Source organism: Stigmatopora nigra, chromosome 14 (assembly GCF_051989575.1).
Source record: "Stigmatopora nigra isolate UIUO_SnigA chromosome 14, RoL_Snig_1.1, whole genome shotgun sequence".
Classification (NCBI taxonomy): domain Eukaryota; kingdom Metazoa; phylum Chordata; class Actinopteri; order Syngnathiformes; family Syngnathidae; genus Stigmatopora; species Stigmatopora nigra.
Window position 1 is genome coordinate 6,346,883 of NC_135521.1, and position 12,477 is coordinate 6,359,359.

The 12,477-nt window shown below is 39.1% G+C and overlaps 1 protein-coding gene across 1 annotated transcript in view; it reads left to right on the forward strand.

Annotated features, from left to right (window-relative positions):
* tnmd (tenomodulin) overlaps positions 1–12,477 on the forward strand; it is a 45,657-nt gene that overhangs the window by 18,392 nt on the left and 14,788 nt on the right. Inside the window, exon 4 of the mRNA XM_077732901.1 lies at positions 9,040–9,180. Coding sequence (XP_077589027.1) covers positions 9,040–9,180 — 141 coding nt within the window. The remainder of the gene's footprint in view (positions 1–9,039; positions 9,181–12,477) is intronic.

Sequence of the window (12,477 nt, forward strand, 5' to 3'; positions counted from 1 at the left end):
TATGTATATATGTATATCTATATATGTATATCTATATGCGTATATGTATATGTATATGTATACATATGTATGTGTATATGTATATATGCATATCTATATATGTATATGTATATATGTATATCTATATATGTATATATGTCTATCTATATATGTTTATGTATATGTGTATATCTATATACGTATATGTATGTATGTATATATTTACATTAATATATTTATATACATGCATGCATGTATGTATGTTAGGTAAGAGAAGAAGAAAGGGAAAGGTCAGCAGTCTCGCAAGGAACAATGTACATAGAGCACGGAAAAAGTATAATGACGACATTGAAGTCATTATTTCTAATTAGCTTTTCTTTAGTGTTTAAATTGTAGTGCAGAAAACATTTCCAGCGGCCTAAAGCCATTGTTCCATAATGAACCGACATGCAGCAGCTGCTCCTCATGTACAGAAAATCATGTGAACAGAAGTAGCTGGTGTTTAGAAAATTTCAGCTGCCGAGGCAACACAACTTTAAATGCATATAGATGGGGAAATAGAAATTCAATTTCCTTTGGATTCAAAGTAGTACATTTCTTCCAACTGACAAAATAGTGATAATTCCTAGGACTTGAATGGCATATATCATACAAGCACCTGCTGGCAAATATTTTTTAAGCAAAGTATTGCGGTAGATATATAATCTAGAATATAATGAACAGCAAACATTCATGGTTGACCTCCCTGGTTCAAAATGGTCATCGGCTAGGTTTAAATTAAAGTTAAAATTGATTCAAGAAATAATAATCTGTTTTAGCAGGTGAAGGAATATGTTAAAATAAGTAAAGATTATGACCCACCGTTAAGTCTTTGAAATAAATGGGTGGCTATGGTTTTATTAGATGAGGAGCATAATAAAAAGTGTTATGATACATTTGAAATGTAAATTTAATGCCCTCAGGAAATGCTTAATAATAATAGGCAAAAATGCAATATCAAATGCTAAAGATCAGCAAGTTTACCCAAATTATGCTCTTTAATGATCATTTGAACGCATGATGACATTTCTTTTTATCATTTTCATACAAAAAAACACTGTTTAAGGGGAAAAAAAGGAAGTATGAATACATAGGAACGAAATTATACCACTGTAGATAAGGTTACATCAGTAAAAATTCAAAGTATATACAAAACATTTAATTAAGAGATGTTTTACGTTATTTGACACAACGGTAGTTTTGTCTTGGCTTTTTAGGGTGAGGATATTCATACTTGGAGCTAGCAATCAATTGTGCTATTTTAATTGATATCCAATACCGGGTTATGAAATCCCTGAAGATTTTGAGATCCTTACTTGGTTTTTTTTAACGTCGAAAAGGAGAAGACCCGTGTGGGGCTCTAAAGCCAGGGATCCAGTGTGCCAATCAAGCTTGTCTGGAGCCTGAGTCCGTTGTCGATTTCTACACTCGTCAGCCGTGTAGCACACAACGTGTACGAGGATTGGCAGCTCCCTGTACAGTGATCTGTTGAATTAAAGTGAAATAGAAGTTTTGTCACCTGTGACAGTCATACTCGCATGGTTGACGCAAGGTTATGACTAGATTTTTCATTTCTGACACTGTGAAGGAATCGAGCTATGGAAGGGTGTTATTGTGAAACCATATGCGTGTCGCAAAATGGAACAGAGTTGAGGCACTTGTTTTTAGACTCATATTCAAACTCTACAATTGGCTGAAACATCGCTGTTGAGTTTGTTACACTCAACAGGACTTAAGTGAATTAGCAATCAACCAAATTTAAGATATGTACTTTTCTATTGTTAGCTTTGCTTAGTCATGCAATGTCAGTTTGGAATTTGAAATGACCATTCCAAAAATGCCATCCATTACAGCCATTCATTTTCTATACTGCTTATGCAGATCAGGGTCACCGTGAGTTTTGGGCAAAAGTTGCAGGACATCTTGGACTGACTGTCAGGTCACTCGTAGAGGACATAAAGTAACACAACCGTTTAAAGTAATGATGGGTATTTGCCGAGGCAACCGTGCCTCAAATGGATGTGTTCAAATATCTCAACCTCATCTTTCGCCAGTGCATATTAGAAAGATCCAACAAGACCTGATAACAATTTCTTCAAGGACAGGAGAGGTGAAGGCTACACAACACAGACTCAACGTTTCCAGTCTGTTACACAAAGGCACTCATCCAGTGTTGCTTGTTGTATTAACGGCACATTTGTGCTGAGATGTCAAGAGTTTACTCTTTGCTAAGACCATGTCCCTTATATTTCATTGTCTATTTAGCATGTGGCTAGATTTGTGTCAGGGGAATTTCACCTTGTTTTGTTCTGGTTGAGATTGTAGAGTGCAGAAAAGTGCGAGAAGGAAAAAGCTTTTGCTCTCTGACTCCTTTGAGACCGACTTTGGAAATCTGACCTTTTTGAGAAGCTTTAAAAGGAGCTACATCTTTCTGTGATTAAACTAACTCTCGAAATCTCTCCATCTTGCCCCCATGCTGGTGTTGCTGATTCATACGATGCAATACTTTCAAAAACAATAACCATAATTTTAACGTCAAAATCAAACCGCATTTGCCGTCCGCTGCCAAAAACAGTTTGTTTTGTAAGATTTTTCCATTAAGCCTGACATCTTGACATAGTTTTCTACTTTATTCTTTGAGAGGCTAATTGAAACATTTCATCTTCAACGGATCTTTGGCATCAACATGATGCTTAGAGTAAGTAATTGCTTGGGTGGATTCCCAAAAGCATTGAACCCACAGCCACCTTTGCTTTTAATGCTACATACACAACATAATCAGCATGCAATTTCTGTGGGGCCTCTAATGTTCAAGTAATGGCACAGGCTTAAACTGTGAAAGCATTTCTAGACATTTAAACTCTACCTGTATTTCCTTTTAAACATAGTAGTTTTGCAACCAATGTCTCCTATACAAAACTGCAGAAGAATGTAACACAAATTATAATGTACTACTGTCACAACACTTCCTAGATTTATATTTAGAGTCAGTTCCTTTATGCCCTTTCATTAGCAAACCAACACAGCATGTTTTCAGGCTTTTTCTAAATATGAGTCCAATCTGTGAGTGTCAACTCTGTGCTGTTTCTATACCATTCATCTTCATTAGGCTTGCTTGTGAGCGTCGGAGCCTATTCCAGCGAGAGACGAGCTAAATCCAGGGCTAGTCGCCAGCCAATTGTAGGGCCTTTATAAACAATACACCATTTGCATTCCCAAAGAAAATTTCAAATTTTAGAACTAGAATTGTACTCCAAAATGGTCTTAGCACAATGTGGACCTAAAATCTCCATGCAGTTCTACCTTAAGCAAGGCATAGATAAAATGTATATATTTCTACATATAAACAACATTCATGTTGACACAAAACCTGAAAAAAACCTGTAAATCAGACCCACTACTATTAGAAAATCTCAACTTTAATCAGGGTTGGTTCAAAGGACTTTAATTGGTTGCAAGGGTATGCAGCGGACTCCCATTAAACATATTTGAATCCTATTGGTGAATTTTGTACACAGCCAAATCCCCAGTAATAGGTGTGCACACGTATATATTTCGATGATTCAATAATTTATTTTGTACTTCTACTTGTAAAAAGATTTCCAATATACTTGCACATGCTACAAGTCTCGTTAATTGGAAAAAGGTTTATTAATTCATCATGGTTTACATTTTTTATATCACAGGTACCTGCCATTGGTATAAGGGTGTGTAACTTTTGGTATCCATTTATGTCAACTGAATGAATGTGTGCTAGGTAGTGAAAGGTTTTCAAAATGTCGTTTTTGTTAAAAAATTTACACACTGTAATTGAGGTTTGTCCTACTATGGGACAGTTATGCTACAGAGTGTGAATATTCGCGAGAGCAGAACATCACAGGATATTTCAAACCTGTAGACGTTGCAAATTAACCGCTATTGTTTAAGCTCTGTAGAATATCTGAAGGTTTATGGAGTTCGTCAAAATAGTATTCTGCTTTTGTGGACCAGTATTTCCAGGATCCACAGTACGAATGAGTTTACAGACTCTAATGTGCTGCTACAAAGACGAAAATACGAATTGGCAGTCAGCGCGTTCTCTTTTTCGCAAATGCTAATGCATCTCTTGGCAGCCCATAAAGTCCTCATCTACAGACACTCAAAGCCTGTTGTAAGTTGGTGGCGTCTATACAATCATGGGCTTTTGACTTGAAACTACTTCAGTCATTTTGTTATTATGGTAAAGCCTAAATGTTTTCCTGATGAAGCTGTTAAGACATTCTTTTTCATCATGCTGTTTTTATGTTATACGAAGCAGTATGGTTCAGTTATGTCCAGAAGAAAAAAAAATGGTTTCCTACTTTTTAGTGGCGAATCTGCCTAACTTCAATCAGGCGTCTGAAGCAGAGCTATCAAAGGAAGAAATCAAAAGAAAACAAAAGGTGCCCTTAAAAATGACAGGAGGATTCAAATTACTGTTCTGTGTCATGCACCACAAGTTTCTTTTAGTTAATTGGCAATTTACACATTTTCTTGCTTCTACAGTATAATGTCACAGTAGGTAATTGATGCAGTGAGTACAGGCAGCTTTTACCTGATCTGAAAAGTACCGCAATGTTTTTTTCTTCTGGTTTTGTCTCATCTTTTTAATCTGGGATAGATTTGATTTAATTATTGCCATAATTGCAAATCAAATTTTAAAAAGAGATATTATAAAGCCTTTGTTTAAATGTGTACAGTGAAAGAAAGAATCGCAAAATACGCCTCACTGTACTCAATGTTGTAGTCTTCCAGGAATTAGTGTCACACACGGCCAACAGTCTCATTTTATCCTGTAGAATCTAAGTTAATGACAAATTAGTGATTGACCAGTGCTCTCCAAATAGAATTTTCTCACTTGGCGTCCATCCAGAGCCAGCTGTTTGTAATCTTCTGGCATTGCCAAAGAGCAGGCTGCACGAGTTAGTTAGCTGCAGAGTTTTTCCACTTCATTTATCTGAATCCTGCAGGCCTTGGGAGTTGACAGGCTTGGTAATTAGTGTCCACAAGCACGATCCCCGTGCTCTCGAGACCCCACACTATCAAATCCAAATCACCTCGTGAAAGAAAGCAGATCCACAAATGTTCTTCCCACACTGGCAGACAGCAACAGATAAAGCATTTCAATGCGTGAAGGCCATGTGCGGCTCGTTCTGTTGTGGAGTGAAAAATCTATATGAGCAGGGAATTATTTTCCTTGCCGGTCCTCATTTTCCCGCGGAATCTTTAGATGAATCCGCTGCTATTTTTGTTGGAGTTTAATGGGTGTTGTCTCCAAGAGCTCCACTACTAGGTTTGTTTTCATTTCCTGTAATTATCCTGTGTTGTTTTGCTGATAAAAACTTCTGTGGAGTCGAGTCTCTTTAATCATCATTATACAAGGGGCTTTGCTTCATTATTTGTGAGGTGAGAGAAATAAAAAACGATATCCTTGCTCATGTTTGTAGAGGTGCAACTCTGCAGTGGTAATTTAGAAAGGATGTAACCAAGATGTTCCATTTTTCAGGCTGTGATACTCCAAGAAACAATTTCAAGGGAAGTGCTCGTGCAAGACGAGTGTAGTTCTCCTATGGGTGCCCATGTGAAGAGACATGAGATCTAAATAAGTGTGCTGGAGGCAACTTGAAAACACAAGTAGAAACAAGGAAAAAGTACCCCAGCTCTGATTTTTATGTCTTTCTAGCCTCTGCTGTTTCAATTTCAAACTGCGTTTAAGTGTGTGGTGAATTTATTGGTTGTAAAACCTAAGATTTGACCATTTGGAGGCCTTTTTGTACTGATTACTTATAGGCAATCAATTAACTATCCTGATGGGGCGTTATTTATCTAGGTATAAGATGAGCTAAGCATTGTTTCTGCAGCCAATCCTAGGGCCAACAAGAAGACTCTTGCCTTTTGTACCGAGGTCAAGTAAGACGCTGTTCCCTCTCGAAACGAATCCAGTTTTGCTGAAAATGCTGACATTTGAACGTAAACATTTTCTCAGTTAGGTTGAAGCCCCATTCTCCAACTCGAATCATGAATCCCCACACACTCCCTAATTAAAAGACCATCAATGTATAGAAAATGGACAGCGTCAGTCGGCGGGCAGATTCAGAACCGCAGGCCAGTGTGGAAAAAGCGAAGAGTAAGAATACGGACTGAAACGAAAAGGAAGCATTGTTCAGTAGTGTGACTGTCGGAGGCGCTGCCCACCTCAATCCATCACGAGGCTGCCTACAGCTCCCCGGAGGCCCCGACGGACCGCGTTGCCCCCACGCCGCCTTTTCCTCCCACAGCCAGCCGTCTTACACCTACCTCCGTTGCCTCCGCCGCTACCCGCCCGCGGTGAGTGACAGGCATCTCGTTCCGCCTGGCCGCATCCTCTATCTCTTTCCCCTCAAGGACGAAGAAGAGGACATATTGTCATCAACTCATTTCTCTCACTCCCACGGCCGCCGCCTTCTCCATCGCTGAACATATGCATGCCGTCTGCCACCGCGCACCCGGCGATTCACTCACCTGTAACAACATGGATACGACCTTTTCCCAACGTCCCCGGGCCGAGCACCGCCACAATCGGTTGGCGCAAACAACCCGCGGGTTTGGCAGCGCCTGCCGCTTTTCATTCAGTGCTTTCAATGTGAGTCGGTGGCGGAAAGCCGCTCGGCGCTGTTTTTTAGAAGGACGTCAGACTGAAACCTTGACTGAATAAACAGGGTATTCAACATGGATGACCTGATATGTTTTCCTTGCCGCTCTTTGTGTCCCCATGCGAAGAGAGGACGTGCCCGGGTATACTAGAAAATAACCTGCAAAAAATGGAAGTCGTATGTCACAAAGAGACACGTGGACATTTAATTTAAGAATTGGTGTTTATTTGAGATTCATTTTTATTTCTCTGAGAAAGAAATGTGCTTTCCTGACAGTTGCTTTCTGCAATTGACACTTGACATCCGTGGTTGTGCGCTGAACCTCAGATTAGAGTCTGTTATGAAAAAGTCACAGTTTATTGAGTTGGAGGACTGTCAAAATCCCTGAAAGTGATGAAATGAGATTTTCCGAGAGCTACAGCGTCCACTGAATGCACATTTCTATTTTTCACCAAGGTTTCCTAGGAAACTGTTTATTCACATTGGTTTATCAAATAGAACGGATCGGGAAGTCTGCTAACACATCGCTCACACATTAGAGTGCATGACCTAATTAATACACTGATGTATACCGTAATTAACAATGGGTCAAACTGCCTCGTGTAATTGGAAAAGGGTCACATGTAAAAATTGAATCCCTGTTAATTATGGTCTACTCTTCATGCTTGCTTTAGCCTATTTTTGCCCTTTTTGGCGATAACTACAACTAGTAGAAGCTGTTTTATCAGTGGGAGGTCCTTGGAAAAAAATAATGTTGTTAATACACTCCTAGAGGAATATACCGTTTTATTTTTGTTATTTTGCCAATTCATCATTCATTTATAGTCATTGAGGTTGGCAATTTTAAGACCACAATGCTCAGTACTTTGTACGATTGTAATTTCTTTTCAAAATATACCCTAAAGTCTGCTTTTAAAGATGTCCATTTAACAGGTCGTGTGACCACAAAGTTTTTTTCTTCATACGGCACTGGGCTAAACCTTGTAGTATTAATGTCATTCTCAAGAATGGATAATTTAAGTCTTTGTTTAACGTGGTGGCCTTTCAGAGTTGTGTTCCAGAAAGTATAACATAATTGGGAATATTGCTGAGCTCTTTTATCTGCTAACACCGTCATGGGTCAAGCTAATTAATTTTTCACAGTCCTTTTTTAAGTATCTTGCAGTCCGGTGACACTTGGTATTTGAAACTTTACTGTATGGTTTCCGTACTTCAATAGAAATAATGAGAACAAGTAATTCGACTGATTTTAACCGATAACATCTTTAACGAGACAAGGCGCTGCATGGTGTTTTTAACACCTTCCACTTATTGTAGCTCATCTCTCTCTCTCTCTCTCACTCTTTTACACACATCCAAAGTGCAAATGTCAAATTTTTTATTCATATTATTTCAAGTGACAATCATCTTACACAGCCACAGCTCTGTTTTGTGAACAAATTGAGGTCAAACGGTGGCAATACTTCATTATCTGCGATCTCCTGCTTTTAAAAAATGACTAATTCACTCATTTTAAAGCAAAGCTTTACTGAATCTATCTGCCCACTTTTATCCTTATTAGCAAGGAATGCAAATGTAGACATTTAATTTTCCACTCAGACTTGCATGATTTCTAAAAGAACCCAACTTCATCCATAACAGCCCAATTGACACTAGAACACCAAACTCATCTTCATTTGGCCACGGCTTGTACTTTGGACTTTTACTTCCCTTTACCAATTCTGTTGCAACCCATTTTAATGGATTATCATTAGACAATGCTGCTTTAATAGTAATCTGCTTTTAAGAATTGTACTCCTATATCACACTTCTCTTCCCTTAGCAGTCTGAACAAAAAAAACGGGTTCTTACGACAACAACTAAGCAGGCTGACAGAAAACAATGAGTGTTTGGGAGAAAATAAAGTGAAAGCCAATTTTGTCTTTCAGTATTGGCGGGACAGATGTGTCTTGTGTACATAAATCCTGAATAATTCATTAATAATGCGTCTCGTTGATGAGCATCTGATTTACCAGGGAGAAAGATGAAGATGGGCTCGGCGATATATTTCTCCTCGCAAACACAACACTCAAATAAATATTAATGGCATATTTTTAGCTGGTGGGCATGAATCGTTTTTCAAATAGGGAAGTTTAACTGCCATCCAAGCGTGTCTGCGCTGCTTGAGGGCTGCACTGAAGAGAACGCTTTAAGTGTGTTTTTTTTTTTTTTAGGATTCTGGAGGAAAACACAGATCAATCTCATTCATCTTTCTTAAAACGAATTTTAACGCTGTCCAAATGTATTGGCATCTTATTTTTGCAAAAATGTGTACTGCGGCCTTGTAGTACTGCTGGGTAATTTTTTGATGATTGTTCTTCTGTACTTTTAGGTCTACGACCACGAGTACAAAGCGATGCTGGATGGCGTCGAGACCCGCAGCGTGATGGAGATCGACCCGATTCGGCAGATTGAAATCTACCGGATAGGAAACGGGAGTAAAGAGGTTCTCGAGGTGCACGACTTCAAACATGTAAGTGAAGGGTTGCTCATGGGGATCTCAGCCAGTATGGGTGGAAAAAAATGAAGAATGGCATGTCGGCATTTTAATACAGTCACTTGCGAACCATATAATGAATGTTTATGAGTGATATCAACACAATATTTAATGAGGTAGAAGATGAAATAGACCATTCAGTGATGCGGAACCAGTTTGAAAGATCATCCAATCCACAAGCCGAAGCCGACTACAATGGAGCATTTTATCTCACCCAATGAAATATTATTTCCATTGCACGAATGAAAGAAAAACATCCATTTTTTTTGCTTTAGTTGGCACCAAAATATAGTAAATCGATATAAATCGCTGGCTAGATAGATGCTAGCGCTCAGCGCATCGTCCGTCAAGACTGGATTGTCGCGACTTTTTTCACTACTATCGGTGACCATGTCGTGCCATCGCTCCGCCCCCTTAGAAAAGGAATTACACGGTAAATAGTTCCAAATTAGAGGGATGATGATGTCACCTAAAACGAGGAAAAATAAGCTATAGCAAACGACCAATCAGGCGATGATTTATTCAGATGTCGTATCTATAGTGATGGGTTACAAAGCAGGACCCTGATGGATGAGCAGACATTTATTTCCCTTTCAATTTATCTTCTTATAATGTCTTTGCCAAATGTAATGTTTTGTTATAAAACCTGTGGATGCCGCAGGCCAAGGCCAAGTTATACAACAAAATGTGCCAAAATGCAGGTCAGGTGTTAAAATAAATATCATTTGTGATTTTCCGTCTGCCCCGGTCAGGGTGTGCCCTTTTCTCCGTCGGGAACGGCTTCAGTGCCACACAAACAAGGATAATTGGTGCAGATAATGAATGAACCAATGACCACAAATTCCCGTAATAACTGCTTAAACACACAGTCATTAGAAGAGCGGATTTACTGTTTAAATGCACTCAGAGTAGCCCCAAAAGGGGTGTTGGTTCTTTTTTTTCTAAAAGACTTGTTCTGTAGTAGCAAGTTGTTAGCAGTACAAACACTATTAGGAAGCCTCTTTCCACACGGCAACTTTTGCAGGAGCAATTTTGTCACTAGCAAAACTCATTAGCTTTCCCTTTCATTTCTTAATTGCGCTAGAGTCCGCTACCCTCCCCATTTCTTTCCTTCTATGTTCTCTCACCTAGCCGACACACTCAAACATATGCACATCATACACACACACACACACACATGGATGCCTGTTGCTTGTTCCACTTGGCGCTGGTGAAGCAAATCCCCTGAGGGGACTTACTACTCTTCCATGAAAGACTAGGTAACAAGCTAGTAAGCACAGTAATTTAAACCTTATTCTGAGCGGAGGAGAAAGGAAGGGAAGGTGTAAAAGACATCGAAAGGAAGCAGTATGTTGATTGTAAAATTGATTTCCAACACCAAGAAAAAGCACATTCACACTTGTTTTCTGTAAGTGTCCTGGCTTAGCCAGTCTTGTAGACAGACACTTTCTCCATCAATGACAAGAGTATTTTAATAGTTTTTTCTTTGGTTCGATGATGATTTTCAGCCATGCATCTTTCTCAACTACATATTCTTGACTCTTTCAGTCTTCCTAAAAGTAAATAATTCATCCTGGAGAGTATGCAGTCACCAGACAGTGCTGAGCAAATAAATGCCAGATTAACAAGGGAAGACAGTCATTGATAGAAGCATTGGTTTTTCAGATCGTCTATAAAAATTTACAATAGGAATATGGACAGAAGTAAAAACTAAGTACTTACCTCTTTACAACTATGAAAAAAACAGTTAAACACCAAATGTAGACTCTCCAAATACATTTCTCCAAGGCAGTAAAACATGTGACCTTTAAGCTATTTAACCTTCAAGTCTACAGTGCAGAGAAGTACGCAAGGAGTGACGTTAGAAGGGCAGTTGACTGCAAGAAACGTGTCCTGGATGGTCTTGGATTGTTTCCCCTGGTCATGGATGGCTTGCCCTTTGGACTGTGCAGCAAACGCCAGATTGATCCTTTGGCTAGGTTGACAATTCGTCATCTGTGTCGCTGCCAGGTTTTGCATTGAAGGGCCGACTCGCATATCAGAAAATGGGGCCATTAAAACGGACAACTCTATGTTACCTACCGCTCATAAAATAGCAGAATGTGCCAGGCTGTCCTAATGGACCATCCAGTGTTCCCAGTTCAGCATCATTTTCAAAGATCAGGTGGCATTGAGCCCACTGACTACTAGTGGACATGGATATAATTGAGCGTGACGATTTTTTGATGAGGAACGAGAGCTGCTGTGTATGCCAGAAGAATGAAAACTGCAAGAAAATGGATGTTACCACGAAAATGTAGGGTTGCAACTTTAAATTTAGGTCACTTTGAGTTATTCACTTCATTAAGGTTGCAGTTGCAATGTATGTTGTTGAGTTTGTTTGGGTTTTTTTTAGAGAAATTGGTCAGTCCAAGGAGTAGTAGCAGCCTATCTTCTCATTGTCTGTCAGCTGTGCTCTTGTAAATAGCCGTTACTTTTACGGATTTGTTATGGGAGAGATCATTGATCTGTTTGCCATCATCCTGGTGAAAACAAGAATGACTTGATAGGTGAATGCATCTTTTTACAAAGATCCAATAGACAGGAGAAAATGAGTTAGAAGTTCAATTCAATTTTCAAAGGTTGTCCGATAAACATTGTCAATGGATGTATCAAAAAGACTGTTGAGTATGGTGTTCTTTGGAAAAAAAAAAAAGAAAGTTCACGTAAATTGAATGGATGTATTAGAAACTAGAGCACCCGGCCTCCCTATTCTATCAAGACTGCATGGACCTCTTTGTTATTGACATAGCCACGTTTGTTATTTTTATCCCAATTTTTTTTTTTTAGAACGGAATGTGTATCTCGGCTGTTCGGATTGGAATTAATTAGCTGAAATGGAGGCTTGCAAAAGAATGGCACGGCCTTGTATTGAATGTTTTTGCTCCTAAATGTTGAATAGCATGTGAATAGAAAAAAAATATGCAAATGGGCACAATACAACTTTTTATTTTTCGTAATGGGGGCTTTGTGCGACTTCCTGACACTGCTTTAGATCTTTATTCCCCATAGCTGAATGATGCATGCAGTTATTCTCTCCGTGCTGTTGAATAGATGCAGGCGAACGTCTCACAGATAGCAAATGGAGACCCTCACCCATCCCTCCCTCTTTTTTTGGTGTCATCTCTCAAAATGACATTGCTTTTCCATTCCTCATCCATGCGTTAATGTGCCTTTCTTCATTTTCTGGTTGACCAAGCCCCGTAATCATTGTATCTCATCACAACATTGCCC